This window comes from Ostrinia nubilalis, chromosome 19 (assembly GCF_963855985.1).
Source record: "Ostrinia nubilalis chromosome 19, ilOstNubi1.1, whole genome shotgun sequence".
Lineage (NCBI taxonomy): Eukaryota > Metazoa > Arthropoda > Insecta > Lepidoptera > Crambidae > Ostrinia > Ostrinia nubilalis.
This window is the reverse complement of record NC_087106.1, coordinates 10,880,136-10,900,474: the sequence shown is the minus strand read 5'-3', so window position 1 is coordinate 10,900,474 and position 20,339 is coordinate 10,880,136. Positions and strand designations below refer to the sequence as shown.

The window sequence follows — 20,339 nt, the reverse complement described above, 5'->3', positions numbered from 1 at the left end:
AAGCTGAACACTGTGAGGTCTTATGTTAGTTGTAATAGGGATGATTTTGCAACAAAAATGTAATACTGTTATCTCTACAGCGGAGTATAAGGTCTACAATGAGCGCGGCGTCTAGACGGTACTATTACACCCCGCCTCCTTCCCCTCCCAGTCAAATGTCTAATGAAAATATGCCTAGTTAATCATGCCGAGTACAGCTGGGAGAAAAAAGTGCTAAACGTGATTCTTTTTCGGATTCGTTGTCGCTGGATTCTTCTTTGCCTCTTTCTTTATTTATTTACGTCGAAGCTGGACTGACGGCAGTTGTTTTCTTCATTTGTTTTTAATTGTCACATGTATTGAAGTGTAAAGTTAGTGTGATTTATTTACGCATTTGTTTTTTCTATGCTCGTAGTGAACATTTTATTTATTCTTTGAAATAATTACTGTTGCTACAGTTGTTAGATAATATCGTGTTTTCATTAATGTTTTCGTAACATTACGATAACCTTAGCTGAATTTTAAATGACTTGGCACGTAGAGTCGTTAGACTAAAGATGTGATTTTCATTTCATACGAATTTAAAATTATCACCGCACCGTTAGCAAGAGATCATGTATTTTGGTAGCAATATTGATTGAATTAGGAAAATTTCAAATTGATGGGGGTTTATAGGAAAAATCAATTCTGCTTATTCTTCAAATAAACAGCAATTTACTAAAGTTCGGGGTTGCCAACGGCGGGGATTGCGTGCCAAGCGTCCCCCAAAAATGAAAGAAAATCATGTTCCATTTGACGCCCATCAAATTAATTGTCTATTGTGTTGTAGGTACGGCAACAGCACATCAGATTATCCATTTTTGTTCAAAAATAGCACCTATTAAAATGACATAAGAGACCCTGTTTAGGCTCAGTTGCACCAACTTACTTTACCCATAACTACTTATTACAATAACCGGTGTATTTTGTATCGAATAAGACACATTTTTGACGTTTGTAAAAGTTAAAGTAAAGATGGTGCAACTCAGTCTTACGCCCGTGTTCACAAACTATGCTAATCGAACGTTGAATAGAGCTCTGTGATTGGTTCGTGTGTCACCTTGTGCGTCCACACGCACTGTGAGACCTCATAGTAATGTTTGTGAATACAAGCTCGTAGTAATTTTAGTGCTTAGCTGGATGTGCATGTCTGTACATATAGTTGTAGCGACCATTCTGGCCGAGTCTGGCTCTCCGACGCAGCCGAGGTGGGTCATTGACTGCCCCCGATTCAGGTCGCGCTTTTAGGCTATTTGTTATTTCTACAGATCTCAGATTTAAGATTAACACAAGGTTAGACGTTTATTTATTATTAACTCCGGCCGCATGTTTATCCAGTGAATTTTCTCGGAATGACTGCATCAAGAGTCTTCAAGGAAAGTTAATATCGTGCGAATTTCATCATCATCGTTTCCCTTTAAATTCTTCACTAAAAATGAAGTCAGTTCTTTCTTGTATCAAAGTATTTTTAGAACTTAGGAATCATTTTGCAATCATGATTCCTGGAAATAACAGAAAATGTTAACGTATTAAGATTTTACCAGTATTTTAAATACGCTTTACATATTTTTTCGTTATACCAGTTTCCAGCGCTGTTTTTCGCATGTAAAAGGTCATCATAATATAAACTTTAAATAAAACGGTTTAGGTAAAATACCGTAACGTAAGAGAGATAAGATTTTTTTATTTGAAACTAAGAGAAACGGGTCTCAAATGCGTCATTTATTACGTAGTACATGAGCACTTACAGCTGACTGAGCTGTTGCTACAGCAATTAACTTTTTTATTTTTTTCAAAGGTGTCATCCCAGTAAACCTTTATCAGAACTATATTTATACCTTAACTATCCCGGATGTAATCACAATCCCAAGTAACACTCCCTGTCGCGTAGGGGTGCTCGCCCGTCTGAAGTCAACGGCCGGGACGGCTGGGGCGGCGAGAGGGCACGCGGGCATCCTCGAGGGCAGGCCTACGCATAAATCTCCTGCACTTTCTGATGCTGCACTAATTAATAGGGAAGGTGATCTGGTAGAGTAGTGTCCTGGGAAACCTATTGCAATAATTAGGACCGAAGAATAAATATGATGGGACAAAACTACGATGTTAGGTAACATCGATATAATGGAACCAATTGGAGAGGCTGTTGCTGATTTGCAAGCGAAAGGATTACGTTTTTCTGCTGAGTTATTGTCTTATGTAAAAGATAACCTTAAAAATAGTGACTGGTCGATTTGTGATGAAAGAAATCGGAAATGGAATTTGAAAGGATGTATTTGGAGTAATATGTCTTGTGAGAAGTGGTAAAAATAAGAAAGGAAACTTACTTAAATATTCGAATGACAAATTACATACTTACATGGCACAAATCGTAAAAACGAAGTTGAAAAACAGAATTGAATCAGATGCCTACGAACAGTAAGATACTACATTTCAAGGATACTGACTTGTAGATGCAAATCTAAATGTTATTTATTCGTTAGATATGCATTTTGAAGATTGTACCATCGCTACTATACTGCGAGCTGTGCATGTGAAATATAAGAAACGATTTGAGCCTTAAGGGACAAGGTAACCGTAGCAAATCTAACCGGCAAATTGCTTATTGCTGTAAGGTTTCGCTTATGTGAGGTTCTCACGAATTCATCATCGTTTATTTCGTAAGTGCCTAACATTTTTTGACTAAAGTTTTTATTTATTTACCGTAGACAATACTGGCTACTAGATTATTTATTGCCTAAGTTCCATTCACAAATATTGCTAGCTAAATGCGGTACATCCTTGAAACTTCTTGGCTAAAGTTTGGGAGTCCATAACGGAACATCGATCAATAGTGGCATCGTTTGACGCAGGTTTTAAAATTTCTTTGGCAATCCATTTAAATTGACCCAATTCGCTTCAGTCAGAATCTGGAATGCAGGTAATCCGTTTCCATCTATCGTTTCCATGACAGCGCCATTCTTGGAGCGAATTCCCTGGAACGAGATTATATCGAAAATAGACATTTGCATATTTCCAATAAGACTTGCAAAACACGACTTAGAATGATGATAATACATGAATCATGTGAAGATGCGTGCGACATTGAGATCGGATTATTTAGGGCATGGAGCCCGCAGTGGTGCAGGCCATATGGTGAGCACGGCCTCGCTTGAGCATGACGCTTTTTATGGATGTTTTCCTTGTGCAGACTACCAATAAAGGTGGATCGAATTCGGCTCGCGTAAAATATATTAGTGTGATAAATTCGAGCGTTCTCTAAAAGGATGATGTAGAGCTGTTTGATGCATTTATCGTTTACATCGATTCGCCTGAAGTTTATTCGTTGTTCTTCTGTTTTAAACAGTTCATCCTAAATAAACTGGGCACATTTTGTTTGTCGGTCTTAGGCTTCTTCTAACTATAAGTCAGTATTGGTTATGATTGTGATTGTGTATTATACCCATTTTAAGTATGTTTATCCGTTATCACAAGAAGATGATTGAGGCCGCCCAAGTGTTGAGAAAATATTTATTTATTTATGCAATAATTATACCCACTTTGTATTGTGCGGGGAGTCCCATAAACCATAGCGATCTCCCCATATCATTACCGAAAAGAATGCGTGTATATTGAATCGTGAGAATGATTGCCGAGTTCTGAGACTGAGGGCGTGTCCTCGGAGTGCCGATGGCTCGGAGGGGCCGCACGTGTCCGCTTTCACGTCACTTCGCTGCCGTATCATTTGTGTCCTGCATTAAATTATAAATGACAGATTGACACGTATACGAGCTCGCGATAAGGCTTAATAATTTAAAATGCCGCTTTTCTCGTCCATTTTCCACTTTATTAGTCACCGGTCTACTTAGGAATCAATTAACCTATTAACTAGTTTTAATAAAGTGACGATGGAATTTATACCCTGAATGTATGAATGCAATACTCCAAGATTTATGGCATTTATGCTATTTGCCTCGAATTACTTACTACGTGTGTAGGTATCACTACTCCGAAACTGGCTTAAATCTGGATGTAGTCTCTTAAAGCAACGACTTGTGACGATATTTCATGTTCAATGTCATATGGTCTGATTTACCCCAGTTCGCGTCAATTACATACTCGAGATTTCAAGCCACTCAATAAACCGCGACAAATGACTGTTGGACTACTTATTTAGACTTAGTCGTGCGCTAAGCAGAAACTCCCGATCAAAGGGTAGATAGACAAAGAAAAGACGATGTGACGATTGAATTTGGTACTAGGATTTTCAATTAGAGGATTTAAAGACATTGCGAGGGGTGATGCGAGAGAATTCTGGCCGAATAAAAAGTACGCAGTAGTTACGCATATAAAATTACTATTTTGAACGTTTTTTTTATTTATAGATTATTTTTTTACTAAATAACTCCTACTATAAATACCACGATGCCATGCAGATGTTCAGTATTTTTCCTTCGGAATGGCTTTTCCAGCTTCTTCTGGCAATAGGTGACCAGACCCAGACGTATCTCACCCTCAAAACCTAAACATTAACCCCAAGGGCGCGCCCAAGTGTGGTTTGGCCCTGCAAATTGAAGCAACAAGCCTAACCTAACGGCCAACCAATTGGGGCTTGATCCTCAAATCAGTACTGACCTGGCTATGTCTTCCACAGGTGACGGGCAACAGGGACCGTGTGAGCCAGCAGATCCAGCACAAGCTAGGCGATTACCACCTCGCCCAGTCGCTCATCGACGACCCCAGCAAGTCGATCGGCATATACGCCGAGCCGCAGAGCCCAGCGCCATGTGAGTACCTATTTGACTCTACATTTATACATAGTTGTTGCAATTCATGAAGGCGAGTGAGCTTTACACGTGTGGTGGCTCGCTACTGACCGTTTTTCAAAAGTTTTGACAGACATTACACGTTATGTGCATGTACACGTACACACAAGTAAAGCTCACTCACCTTCGTGAGTTGCAACAACTTTATTAGATTTTGTGTGTTTAGGACTATTAGAAATTGATGCAGGTCAAGAGCTTCCCAATACTTCCCATATCGCGCTTAGAAAAACTACAAATATCATAATCTCGTGAATACGGTTTTGGAATTATTAGAATACATGTGAATACCTATTTGACTCTACATTTTCTAGAACTTTTGTGTTTGGGACTATTAGAAAGGAGCTTCTCCGTTGTAGCTCAAACTGAGATTTACAGGCTAAGAGATTCACTAGAATGGTAGTATTATAAAAACTACAAATGTTGGACAAGAATCCTTTGAGAATTAGCGAGTTATATGTTGCTCTTACTCCAGGCGATATTAGGCTCTGAGTGAATTCTCAACTTAAATCTAAGAAAATCGTTATTGAAATTAACGAGTACCTAAGGCGAAATTTATTGCCAAATAACCTTTATACACTAATAAATAATACCTGGTGATACACAAATTTCAATATTGCAAGTTATAAAAATTTCTTATTTCATTCATTAAAAAGTTTTTTGATATAGGTACCAGCTTCGTAGAAGTCGACCTTTCATTTTTATATGTAAAATTAGGTTCATAAGCTTGTGACCTTCTAACCTTAAAAATACATTTAATACATTATTTGCAAGTTTTGTAACTAGGTATTTGAATCTTTTTCGTAGATTCGAATGATAACTTTTGTTAACGCTCGGCAAGTTTTTTTATTTTCATATGCCTCGTCCCGCGTTTAATAAATAGAATAACTTAGATCCAAACTGAAAATACATTTCCTTGGGTAAACAGAATTATCATAAACTACTATTTTGGCCAGCTCACATGAAGGCTCGCAGTATATAAAAGCATTTGCATATATCAGCATAATCGAAATAGGTTTCGATCATCTGAGACCACTTCCACTTTTGCCGCACTTCTATAGTTCTACGATTTTATATCGGTTTCAACAAAAAAAATGGCACCAGTCGATTTATATTCATGAGATTATTTAATTAACTCTGAAATAGTATTATGCAAGTCAAGATGGCTTGATTGAGCATAACCAATAGTTTTTAAATATTGTCGAGGAGTATTCTCTTCCAGACTCTCTCCTCCTTTATAATTTAGATATCTTTCGATTAGGATTAAGTGCCTCATGATTTTTTTAAATTAACGTGGACTTAGCCTTGCGTTAAAAAAAGAAAAACTTGTTATTCTATAAATAACATTTTTACTCAATTTATAATACGAGTACCTATAGCACGTGCCACTATCAAGAAAAATGCTACCAGTACTTTAGTTTGTTAGTTGATTCCAAAAAGAACATGACGCTTAATATCATATTAGTTTCAGTAATACGGTATTGCCTGTAGCCTAGTGTTTGCCGTAAATATAATCTAAAACGGGACTTCCATTATAATAACCTAGATCCTAGCTAGATCAACGGTTTGAAGCAATAAAAGCGCTTCAGGGGAGCTCATGTTCTACATTTTTTACACGTACTCCGCTCCGCTTTAGTCTTAACGATCCGACTCGCTCGCTATCCGTTCCTTTGTTTGATTTCACAAAACAGAACCGCTTTTATTAATAAAATTGGTCAGAAGTTCAACGTGTCAGAAATGGCAACTGGAACGACCGGTAGCCATTGCGCAATTAGATTGTAGGCCCAGCGACATTCACGAGCGCATTGTTACTGGGATCTGCGCTAATAAATATAAACGATACCGACACAAAAGAACCTTTGTGGACTGTGGAAGTTCCTATAATAACCTCGGGGTTTCTTTGATTTACTTAACGTTTTATTCGAAGAATAACGACACCGAGCGAAAATGCGTTTCGCTTGGTTTACTCAGCAGACATGGCGCAGGGCTGCCGCGTTTGATCATCTCCGCACGGACATACCTCTCGGAAAGGGTTCAAAGATTCACAACTCGTTCGAGTGGAAATTCGATTTAATTCAGTACAGATTTCCTTTTCGAGGGTTACGCGTGCGGCATGTAGTTTCAGGAATTAAGCCAATATAAACCGTGTGCCGTCGCTGAAACGTTCTTCAGCAACCCTGAATATCGATTTGCAGGTTGTAACTTTCCAGAGGTAATCCCGTCTCGGATCGGATAGCGTTTGCGAGTAAATAAGCTTGTGTATGGCAATCCTCACTTTTATGGTTCTCGAGATTATGCGTAGAGCAGATAATTTGGTGGGGCATTACCATGACAAAAGCGGGAGTTATTTGATACTTGGGTCGCGCGGAACCTCCGTTTCAGGTGCGGCCAACGTAGATATCGGATATTTTTTCGGCTGCGGCCCTCGGATGATTTGCATAATAGCTAATTTGGGCCAATTTGTATACTCGCTCGTCCCGCGGCCGTGCATGTGGAATGGATTGTCTCGCGGTGGCTCGTTGCGCTCGACGTTCAATTATGAAATGGTTTCGCGCTTTTGGACGGATAATGCTTGCACTGAAACTGGTTCTCCGCATTATGTGTCTATTTATTTGAATTTATAGAAAGTGTACCTTATTGGTATTTATAGAAAGCATATTCTGTGAATGAAACAGTGCAATATTGCAATATTGTTTCGCTACTATAACAATTTTTAACTCTCAATATCATACGAGTAATAGGAAAATTATTTTCCTACTGTTTAAAATACTCTCTTTAAAATAATATAACCCTCAAAATTTTGGTAATTGAAAGTAAACATATTAATTTACGTCCAATAAAATGTCACGCCAAAATTACAATACGCGTCAGTAATTAGTGCGACACCAAACACTATAATCCGCAGTTTAATCATACAGTTAATTTGCGTATTTGCACGTAGAGGCAATCAAACTCTAAAATGGTGAGCGAGTTGATACCGATGCGATGTAATCGAGATGTTGGGACGAGCGATGCTGAATTTATAATCGGTATTAGTGTAGGAAAAATCGGTATAACTTTGTGAACAATTGGTATTATAGCACGTAAAGTGCATAGCGAAGGAGAACAGATAAAATTCTGATTTGAAAATCGAAATGGGATCAAGAGTGAAGAAAAAGTGTCTCTGAGTTTGGTAGAGTTTTTAGTTTATAGTACGTTAAAGGAGATGCAGTTGATACCAAAACGAGGCTAAGTATCTAAAGTAATTTCATATCGGTATCAATTTTAAATGGATATTCATTCTAGCACCCTTAACACAAGCATATTAGTTGCTTACTTTGAGGCTAGATGGCGCTGTGTGAAATTGTCCAAAGATATTTTTTTAACGTTATAAGCAGATTAATATTCGCTATCCCTACTAAATCGTCTAACTAACAACACACTGAATAAATAATTCAATACTGGAATCGGTATCGAAACCTGAAATGGGATTAGTCCAGCCATGGGGTAGTTGAATTTTCGAGCTGATTGGCGACAAGCGACTGGTTTGACCAGGGGCGGAATAGGGTTAAAGCACCGTACAAAGCATGTGTCAAATTCAATTTATGCGTTTATGCACTTGTTAGCAGTGAACACTAGGGGTGGAAGGGACCGTCACCTGTGTTGATTGTGTTAATTTGAATGCTGATGAGCCTAACTAATGAGGGGGCGACAAGTTCGTATGCAGAAACGGATTTTCGTCCATTGTTGAGAATGTATGGCCTTGCTCTATCGTAATTGGTTGGTTTAATAAGCGTTGTTAGTTTAAACTACACAATTTCGAACTTCTTCGAAAATCAGATTTGCTTACGGTAGTCATTAAAAATGCCATGAGAATGATATTATTTTAATAAGAATAGTAGATAATGAGTAATTAATTTACTAAAATGTACCCTGAAAAAGCTCTAAACACTAAAGAGATTCACTTTGAATTTTTGCTACTTCAACTACTGGACTGGACACCGAAAGTTTATGTAGCGTTTTAGATGGATTAATTTTCAAAATCCAACCGATTAATTTGAAACCACCTACTAGCTGTAATATTTACTCAGTTTTATCAGTATAGCTTTAGCCAGCTTCACAATTCACAAACATTCCAGCAGCCTGGCCAGCCGCGGTAATGGCCTGAGAACCCAATCGCCATTGTCGCGCGGTGATAAATTATTGAGCGCAGGCGCACCGCGCCGCTTCAACTTGACGGCACTACCTACCGAATGACGGACGATGATAGGGTTGACAAATATACCTGTATTTTTATGCAGAACAAAGCAGGTATTTGACTGCTATCACACCTGGTGTTAAGTGAGAAGTAGTCTAGGATGGTACAAGTCCTTTGGACTTTACATATTTGCTCTCTGTAACTAGTCTGGCCAGCGGAGAAGTATGGGCCAAAACCTCTATTTGCTTCTTGTAAATTAGAGAGTTAGTGGAAACTAAATGACCTGGAGATGATTTTTAATTTATGTTAAGTACTCGATGCTCGCAAATTCGGCCATTTAGATATTTAAATTTTTGCGAAAATAGCGTATGACAGTTTTGTAACTTTCTATTGGTGAATGAAAGACGAAATCTTTCGGAACTCCCGACTGTACGAAAGTTCGCATAGATACTGATTAAATCAGCCCAAACTCAGTTGTAATTATGTCTTCTATAAATAAACAAGATTAACTTACACAACTATGCGAGTTCACTGTTCGCGCCTCCCCAGAACTGGATAGAGCAAAGGTCAACGTTTACTTGGAAGGATAAGTTGTCTATTTTTGTATTTCTATTCATAGAAATGTCTGAAGATAAACTAGTGTTACATTAAAACTATTGATTAACACGTTCATTGACCAGTAAATTACGTAATGTGGAAGTTACAGGTTACAGACAGTACATCAAGCTAAACATTGACACCTTATGTGCTTGCAATAAAGATCTTTTTGCAATGAAATAGTCAATCATCGTCAACGTGACTCGATACGCGTCTGAGCTAATCGCTTTCATAATTGGACATTTGGTTTTCGTTACAACGATTTCATAGCATTATTTTGCTTATTACACGCCGAAATGGGTTAACTAATTCTATAAACAACTTTAGCCGTAACCGTTGTGTGTCGTAATTTTTTTAATGACTTATTTACGTGCTTTTGCCTGCAACTTAGACCGTGTAGAGTTCGTAAAGAAGTTACGGAAGGAAGTATTAGTATTATTTTTATTTATACGCTGTAATATTGTAAAACTTAATGACTGTCCTGTAGTTTTCTTGTTGTAATAACAGACATTGCTTCATTTCCACTAACTTGTAATTTATAAGTAACATCATGTATTGAACTTTGTAGCAAGTAGAGTCTTATAAAGTATTTTACCATACTTTTCTAAATGCATAACCAAATTCCTTGCTGAAATCAAACCCAAAATCCATGTGTTATAAATAGATTCAATAATTTAGGCAACCCTAGACGTGTCGTAGTCCACAGTTTGTATTGCCAATGTGACGCGCTACTCGGCGTGATGACGTGATGAAACGTCACGCGGCCGTCGACTAATCGCTGCCGATCGCCCGGCCCCCGACTCTACCTGTCTGTTTCATTCACCAATCTATCTGCCCATGTGCGAGAGCGACAGGCATAGGCAATATTTCGCAATTGTTTTGTAGAGTAGACCCATTTGGCAACGTGTTAATAACTGTCGATACGGATTTTCCCGGCTGTATACTAACAATTTTAGAGCTGTTAACACGTCTATTTATTGCTAGTTAAAATTAGATGCTATTCCGAGTACGAGTAGCGTAGTCGGTCACCTTTCGATGACGATGATTTTCATCGTGGAAATCTTATTAATTAACATCGTAAAGTAAAATTGAAACCAGTTGCACACTTAAACTTACCGGTAGCTACTCTATAAAACTTAAGTATGAGTTTGAATAGACGAAGGGTCTCTTCGTTTAACATAATTACCACTTTGAAATATTAAAGCCCAAACCTTACTGCTTCACCGGTAAAAATACCGATCACAAATTCATATCTTTCCGATCCGTCCAATAAGATCGTAAAATAGAATCTTGTGGCAGCACTAATGTATTCCATCAGTATCAGAATGGAGTAATAGTAAAATGTCCCATAAAAACTTTACGAGGAATCGACAATTCAAACTTTAAACTGCAGTTAAAACCGGTTAATTGAGTTGCTTATTGAGATCGTGGGGTATTAACGGATCAAGCCAAACTGTAGCATCTTATGTAGGTTTTAATAGATGCGATTTTGCAACAAACTCTAGCAAGTAAAGTTAAATTCTGATCCATACATTTACAAAAATTAGAAAAAATTGTGGAGAAAAAAAGGTTTCCGCGTGGAAAATCCAGTGGTAAACTTATATTGAAAGGTACACGTAATTCCTTCGTTAAAGTAACAATTAGTTAATCTTTAAGTATTAGATGTAATTAACCCTGTTCTAAAACAATTACGTTGTTTTGTTTGGCGTGTTTAATTTTGCGCGTAAGTTTTAATCTTTTAATCACGCGCCAGAATAAGAACATGGTAACTTACTTTTTAGGTTAGCTATAATTTGGGTCAGTAAAATCTACAAGTACCGTATGTACTACGCCATATCAAACTAAACAAATATTATGATAACTTTTGTAAGTAAAAGGTGCTATTTAAAAAAAAAGATGTAGCCATAAATTATAAGTATAATTTCTAATAGCGCCAAATAAACATAAATAACAGTTGTTTGTACTAATTAAAATGCTTGGCGGTTAATGAAAAGTTATCGGAACAGGAAGCCCATAATCAATTTAAGGATAACAAGTTTGGTTTTATTCGACACTCGTCCATAATGGCACCCAACGGCGCATTATCACGCGACGCTCGGAGGCGAGCCGAACGAAGGCAATCAATGTATTGCTTTTAATGCGATCGCTCCGTAATGAAGAGTGACCCAGTTTCGGTAGGAACCGGTCGAACCGTGAAAAAGAGTAAACAGCCGGTTGATAAATGATTCAAAAATCGCAAGAGACGGTCGACGATACAGCACGAGAGATCAGCCAGCTTGTTGTGACAAACCATCAATCTACTCATATTTTCTCAGTTTTTAATGTCATGTTCAGGCAACATCAAAAATTTTCTCTGAGGTGAAAAAGTATGACGTGAAGCTCCACATTCTTCATTCTTCAATGGTCTTTAAAATTTTCATACAAAGTATATTATCGAGTGCCGTCTGTCAGTTCTTTTATTTTTGGTCTGTGCATAAACACGCGACATCCCGCTCGCGTGACGGCCGCGTCATAACGGGCGCACAGTACGCGACTAATGACACGACAAAGCCGTCTGTCTTGTGTAGGCGACAATTTGCATTTACAGATGTTTACTTTTCGCTCTTATCTGATCGAGAGGTTTAAATTATTGACGTCACCGTATCATTGCAAATTATCTCGCCTTTGAGCTTGCGCCACTGATGCTCATACTGAGTTATTGAAGCTTCAGATCAAAGTGACAGTACAAAGCAACTTTGCACGTTTTATTAGCTCAGCATGTTACGAATTTCATTTAAAATTACAACGACAATTTGGATTAAACAGATACGCAAATAACTTTTAAACAACGTTCATTTTCTGTTGTTTACAATTCGTACTATGCGTACGTAATATCTTTAAATGTAGCTCTTCGTTAAATTATGATAAAACTTATAAGCTTACATGTCAATTCGTTTAAAATCAATTCTAGTACTCTTAGGTTTAGATCAATCTTACGTCGATACTTAAATCATAAGGAAACAAAAAATGTGATACTATTATTGTCTCAATTAACAAAGCAATTGATTGACCAATAAAAAGCAATTAAAATGATTATCCTACAAACGATTAAGTCCCGATAGCAATCTAAAGACTAACGTAGTACCATATAGTTACTATAGTAACAGACTATGGTTGCCGGGGGTAAGTCAGACTTGGCCTTATCGAGCTGACTTATGGTCTATTTGTTTTGCATTACGTCACGCTACTGGCCGTATTTGTTGCCGCAGGGAAAATGCTATGTACGACCTTTTGCTCGTGGGTCGCGGTATGTGCATTAATTTCAATAGAGTACACTTAAAATATAACGGATTGGAATGTAGACCAAGATATGTCAAGGTCATGAAGACGGATGTATCTAAACATGTAACTTTTTTATAGTGGTCTCATCTAATAAAATGATCTAATCTAATAAAGACGTCTACTACTACAATTCCGTCATTGCAAAGGCAAATTAATAAGACATCGCGATATGAAACGTATCATCATTATTTTTTATGACAGCATTTCGTAATTGTCCGTAATGACAGTGGCACACGCTGGAGCTGGCTGTTAAAGTAATGAGTACGAGTACTAGTATTTGTTTCATGTTGGACCAACTATCCATTTGCAAACGGAATGTGTTCATTGTTTTTACTGCCCCTTAAAGTGTTCATTAGTTCAAACAGCGGATGTTCATTTTCATAAAACTTACAATAATTAATGTCTTTAATAAACAATAATAAATTTCGCTAATAGTGTCTTAAACGGCTCTAGTCCGGTCTCGTTAGGTGGTCCCGTCACTGTCGGTTTTTGAATGACGTAATTTTTAATTTTTCTACTGATATTTAAATGAAAGGTTCAAAAATTCCTTTTGATCATAAGATCCCTTGCTACATCTTGGTTTTGGGCAAATTTTCACTTTGCATTAATAATAGAAATCGGTATAGACCACTTTGTATATTATCATTGTTTTTAGACATTTTAAAACTTTTAAAAAATCTAATCAAGTAAACATAAAAGCTATTTCAACTCGGGACTTGGCTATTAATGAAAATGTAATTGTTCTTAATTAGCTACTAGGACATCTTAAGGTTTAATTCCAGTATGATAAAATGGTCAATAAATATATCGTTCCTAGCTGTCGACAGCGGCATTTTTCGCTTTGTAACATGCCGCAGCCTATTCGTCGTGTGGCGTTGACAAATCGTCATCATGATGCACTCCCGTATCCACTATCCTGGGGACAGGGACGTATTCAACTAGTATAGGTCTAGAAATTATCTAGATTGTTCAGGAAAGTACTAGTAGTTTGACTTGACGCAACTAAGAAGCGCAAACGTGCTAAAAAGATTTCAGATGTCGATTGTCTGCACGAATGTGGTATCTTGATGCTCATGCTTTTATAGAACAAGGAAGTTTGATCGCCTTTCTTTGAATAGAAGTACAAGATTATATAAATTCTTATAAAGTATTTGAGTTTCATAAAGATGCTACTGATATCAGATAAAATCAGATTTGTCTAAATATTAAGTAATTGTCTTATCATCTGCTTTAGTCTTAATGTTCTCGCTATTTGCTTTAGTAAATCGGTTTTAGAAACGGTTTTCAACTTATTCGTTCATTAAATTAGACACGATAAATCAAAAATTATTAAGTTACTTCGTCATAACTTTGTAATATAAATTATTGTACTATCGAACCCGCCGTTCCGATTCTAACCTCTGAATGATTCCTTTAAGATTCAGCCACACCAACGCGATCACACGCGATTAGCCGGCGTGCAGCGATGGCGATCAATGCATTTAAGTCTGATCGACTTTATTCCAATAACTCATGTTTAAGTGACGTCTACCCTAGGTTTTCATACCGTTGACAGTACTAGCTCGATGGACCACTAATAGCTCCTGGGCCCGGTCCTGCAGCAGTTGCAAATTGACTCGTCACCCGATTGTGGCGGTAATGGCCGCTAGACGCTTGGAAATGCAATAACTGCGGCCGACTCTTTGTGATGGATCGACCAGTAATTACCACCATGGGAACCGACCACACCGGTTACGCGTGGTCGACTACTGGACCACTCAGATGCGAGCGATTAGGTACAGTTGTGTTGCATTTAAATTTTAAAACAGGTTTATGTGTGTCATAAAGTTTTGCAAATTGAAAACAAAAGTAGGCGTAACACAGCTTTGTTAAAGGCAACTTATAATTATATTTGTAATACATACAGAAAGTTTATAAACTTCAAACTAATATAATATTAAAGAAGTTTTGATTGGCCATATTTTAAATTTAGCTGTTCACAGTTTTGTAACTAGTTTATGCTTGAACAATGTCTTTATTACTTTTATTAGACCTAGAGTACCTACACCCACCTTAGTCGTAAAATACGGAAAGCTTTATGTCACTTTTATCTCTGGATTTCCAGAGTTAAAGTACATTTTATAGGGACGACTGACTGCTTTCATCCGCGACTAAATGTAGGTTGCACAATCAGAAATGATAATGGTACTGAAGCCGCACCCAGTATCGACTTAATAAAATTATTTAAATAGTCCACTTGCCTTTATTTAAGTTGTTTATAGCACATAACTTAAAATATTATGTAATGTGGCACACAATATCGATCAAAGTACGATCTAAATTGATCCTTCAAGTTACTAGAATCCACCACAGTACGCATTTTCATGTAAATGGGACTAGGTCGACTGGAAACGATTTCCACTAGAGATGGGCCGACTAGTCGCCGACTAGTCGGGAAAGCCGACTATTCGGCATCATTTGTAGTCGGCCGACTAGTGACGACTATTCGGCAAAATATGCCGATTATAATCGGCGCATTATAAAATATAAATATGTGAATGAAATAAAACTCATAATCACCAAGATGATTATGAGGTAGACCAAGGGCGTTGTCTAAACCACTTTTGACTGCAAAAAATCAGTAAAAGTGGTTTCACCAGATTTAAAATTACCAGGAAATCATCAAAAATGTGTAAAGTTTATGTAATTTTTCCATATAAAAATGATAATATCTTTTTTTTTCGGAGAAAAAATGCATGGTATAGATTATGTGGGGCTCCTTTCATCGGAAGGATGAGGAATACCCAAATAAATAGCCCCTGAGCTCCGTCGATCGCCTTAGTGTGAAGAACTATGGGAATCCGGACAAAGGCATCAACTATTGTGATACGGTGTGATATTGTGCCGGGACGGACTGTGGTCCGTCCCGGCAATTGCCCACCTGTATGGCGGGCCCTGCCTATCCGACGGTGGTGGTAGTCCCTGCTATACAGGCGGGGGTACCCCCACGCCCCCAGCTCGCTGACCCTCACCGTGGAGGGTGGAGAGGATTCAGTGGGCATAGGATGCGTGCCGCAATAAGCGCAATTTTGTCCATACATTTTGACGTCGATAAGTAAGAATAATATCCTAACCCAGCAGAAGGCGATCATATTGTCACCTACTCTGACCCCTCCGCCGTCGAAAATTATAACATCTACCTTAGGTACTGTTAGGTTATTTTTATTTTTTCTCATATTAAAGAAATCTCATTTATCAAGAAGTTATATTTATCTCTTTAGAAATCTAGATATTCTTATTTTTTTGAGAAATCTACATATTATTCTTCGGACAAGTAGGTATTAGAATGATCGGCATTGCCGATTAGTCGGCCGACTAGTCGGCAATTTAAAAACCGATTAGTCGGCTAGTCGGTTAGTCGGCAAAGACCCTAGTCGGCCCATCACTAATTTCCACGCATACAATATTGTTAGCTCAACTTATATGAGTCGAATTATTTTATTTCGCAGAATATTAAGTTACGTCAGAGAAAATGTACTCCGATAACATTTTCTTAGAATATCGGTATCCTAATATTTCGAAGTAGACAGTTATAAACCCTAGTGTAATAAGATCGGCGAATACCCAAAAATAAAACTCCCTATTCAGTATCTTTTTAAATAACAGACATCAGGTCTAAAAGGTTCTTTTGTGTAGACAATTTGTTAAAAGCGTAGACTTTCGTATTATCACATTATGCCTGAGATTGTTTATTTGAATTATGAAAATTGTGGAAAGTTTGTATTTATTTTGTTGTTGTTTGTTGGGAATTTTATTTGTAGCAAGGTCTTATGACACGATGCGCTTTCATAATATTTATTTAATAACATTTGATCATTCTAAACGTCTCATTAACTTATAATTTACCTAACAAGTTCGTTTAAATCAGTATTATTTAAACTTTTAAAAAAGTAACAATTAATGCATTAACGATAAATATTTGGTTACTAATCAAATTACGGTCACAACCGGTTCTGTTTACAACCCGATTGAAGAACTAATAACCAATAACTGTTGAGGACAACGACAATATTTAGTAATTACAAACATTGTGTTAATTAATTAATAATGTCAACACGATAAGGCCACAGCTACACTACTGGTTTCGATACGAAGTTTAATGGCCAGCGCAATCTTAGTTAACGGATGATTTTTCGAAGTCAGTGTGGTCTATTGGTGCGAAATTCTTTTTTTAGTAGTATGGCTTGTACTTAATTTTAAGTTGCCACTAAACTTTCAAATCACGACTCAATTTCAATTTGTACGAATGGGAACTAGCAAATAATAAATCTTCTAATGTGCTTTGTTTCTCCACTGTTATAAACAAAGGTTTATTTTATTAAAACTCTGTCAAAATCAAAATCAAAACATCAAAATTATCTTTATTTGTACTTATAGACTAATTAAATTAGTACTTACAAATCGTCAAATGCTCTTAAGGAGCCTAGATACATTGTTCTATTTTATTGTTCCTATTGTTGAATCTGTCTCATGTGATAGTTTTCATAAATATGTTAACGTAGGAAAACTGATTAATAAATTTTATATGATGGGCGTGTCTGTTAATCAGCTACTAGGGACTGGTGTGGCCTCGCCTTAACGTTTAAGCTCGGTAATAAAGGCCGGGATAAAAAGTGAGGTGGTTATGAAGCGTTTCAGTGGCGGCTTGTTTTATTTACTCGTATCGCGGCGGGCGCGGGCCCGCGAGAATTAGCGCGAGGATTTATAAGCGGTGGCGGGAGCGGGCTGATTGAGCTGTCCAACCCCAAAAAGCGATTAAATGCAGATATATGTATTAATATCTGTTCTACGGCGTCGAGAGTTCGGCTAAATTCGTTTGCGGGTTTGAAATAATATTTATACCCTTTAGAATCCTTATGAAAAAAGTGTCTGAATGACGAGACTTACAAAGCTGACTGAGTTTTTTCCACCACTTCTCAACACTAGCCGATATTTTGACCCATTATTGTGGTAGAGCTAGTATTTCAGGCGTGTGTATTAATGTATAAGTGTCTTGAAAAAGGCTTGCATACTCACTCATAAATATTTTGAATTTGAAAGAATATTATACCAAACTGAAATTAAATGTAAATGACAATAGTTGATATTATTTCTGCTTCAATTGCTGCTTCAAGGCTACAAAGTAAAAGAAAAATAATAGATGACCGAATTAACTATTTCAGCAACTCCCAACTATTCGCTACTCGCTCTCACACACGCCCCGGCCCGCGGCTTCCATTATATCATGCGCTTTAGACTTGGCGGGCGCAATAAAACACTTTTCCAAGTAATTTTCGACCTCTGTATTTTGGAGAGACTTCTGACGTTACGCTCGTTAAATATTTCACATATGTGACGGTAGAGTTTTCCCTCCGAATGTGTTTTGGTGGTTTCTTACTTATTTGGTTACAGCATTGATCTTAATATAATTATTTATTTACTTGTAAATTACATTCCATATTTTTTAAATTAATAAAGATAACTTAGACATTATTATATTACACTTCGCCGTCCAGTCCATGAACTAAAAAAAAGTAATTATGTAATTATTTTGAGATAAAATATTCTGCCAAAATGCCCAATGAAACTGATGTAAGGCCTTATACACACTTAACGGGTATTCGCCAGGACGACTCACGAACGGATGCGGCTTGTAACTTAAATCAGGAATATAGCGAGTTCACTGCAAACTGGTTAATGCCACTCACCGCGAAAAACAACCCGTGGACATTCAGCCTTACACGCGATTACGACATCATGGCGTCCATTGGTGAATATGAATGAACCTCTGTAGTCTGTAATATTAAATTAATTAATGATGTTTCATTGCTGAATTTAAATTTTTGTGGAACCGATATTATGCGAGCATGCCAATGAATATGCAATTGACAGAAATTAATATGTGTGCTACCGACCTTATGTCATACAGGGTGTTTAAGAAAAAATATTTATCAGTGACTTCCATGTTCAAAATCAGTAGGTACTTTCTGAAGTATGTGTCTCTACTTTCGATGATACTGTAAGGGACTGCAGAAAAAATACACTTGTACACATTAGTACCTCTTACAACTAAGATGCCGCAGAGTTTATTTAGCTTCAGTTGCTCTTGTCCGTACACTGATGAATAAAAAATAAATGTAAGAATTAAAATGTAAAAATATGTTTTTTAAATACTAGTTACAGATATTGAATTGGATATTCGAATTCACCGTTTAAAGATATGCCAACATCTCCCTTACACCCTGTTTAGCGCCTGGCTGGTTTTTAATAAGTCTTCCATTCACGGGTATAAATGAGCAAACTTGATATTCATTAATAAGGTTCACACAAAACTTGTTGTATAGTAACCACTTTAATTTGACGCTATGAATGAATGCTCAGTTTCAGAAATATCTTTAGCATTGAATAAATCGTAACAATATGATGCTTGTAATCTTATTTTCTGAGTAGATTTTATGAAAAGATGTTATTAACGTTGAATTCTTATGTCTTGATATACTGCTTTGAATCTGAAATTATTATGAAGACATTTTTGGTTCTTTTAACTTATGAATCTTAAAATTAGTAGAGGCAAATATTTTATTTTATTACACAGATTCTGATTATAATTCTCCTTACGCGCCGCGGAGTAAATCTCAACAAACAATAAAGTAACATCTTGATGACTCATTAAAAAGATAATGTATGTATGATACAATACATGCAAATGGAGTAGGACTCTATCAGCTCTCCTGTATCGGACAAGTGTAACTATTTAGTGTATAAGCTTTATTTGGTGCTTTGTTTTAATGAACTCTCTTTTGTTCACCTCTTTTTTCTATTTTTAATATTTTGTACCATAATTGTACAGACAGCACATTAGACTATACATTTTCTTTCTATTTACATAATTATTATTACAAATACATTAAGATGTTACGGTGTTTACCTTGAGGTCGTCTGTATTTCTGATCACAGTAAATAAAATTTAATCCTACGAATTTTGCTCCTGCTAATATCACGTTATGTACCCAATGTCACTTTAACTCTTAAGCTTAATGCACACTAGCCCTACCGCCCACATATTAGCTGTGATAACAAATGATAAACCGAGCGTTCGCCGCTTGGCAAGACCGCTCGGAAGTGGAAGGTTACGCGTCTCGCGTGCACTTCCTGCATGTGTGCACTGCGCATAACATGCACGCTTACTGGTGGACTTGATGACGTAGGACCTATCAGGGACCTTAACAATTCAAATTCAGATCGTTCCGACCTAAAATTGTACTTTCTAAGACTAAGTGAACGTTGTGGGTTAGTTGACACGTTTAGAGGACATTTGAAATGATGAACTGCAATGATAGTAGATAGATAGGTAGTCAATTTCATTCATTTCTCGTATACTTTCGTAGATACATGTACCTAATTACTTA

At 37.0% G+C, this 20,339-nt stretch overlaps 1 protein-coding gene across 1 annotated transcript in view; it reads left to right on the top strand.

Moving 5' to 3' along the window:
• Positions 1-20,339, top strand: part of LOC135081348 (AF4/FMR2 family member 1-like) — a 94,905-nt gene that overhangs the window by 6,744 nt on the left and 67,822 nt on the right. The window contains exon 2 of the mRNA XM_063976066.1: positions 4,649-4,781. Within this exon, the coding sequence (XP_063832136.1) occupies positions 4,649-4,781 (133 nt within the window). The remainder of the gene's footprint in view (positions 1-4,648; positions 4,782-20,339) is intronic.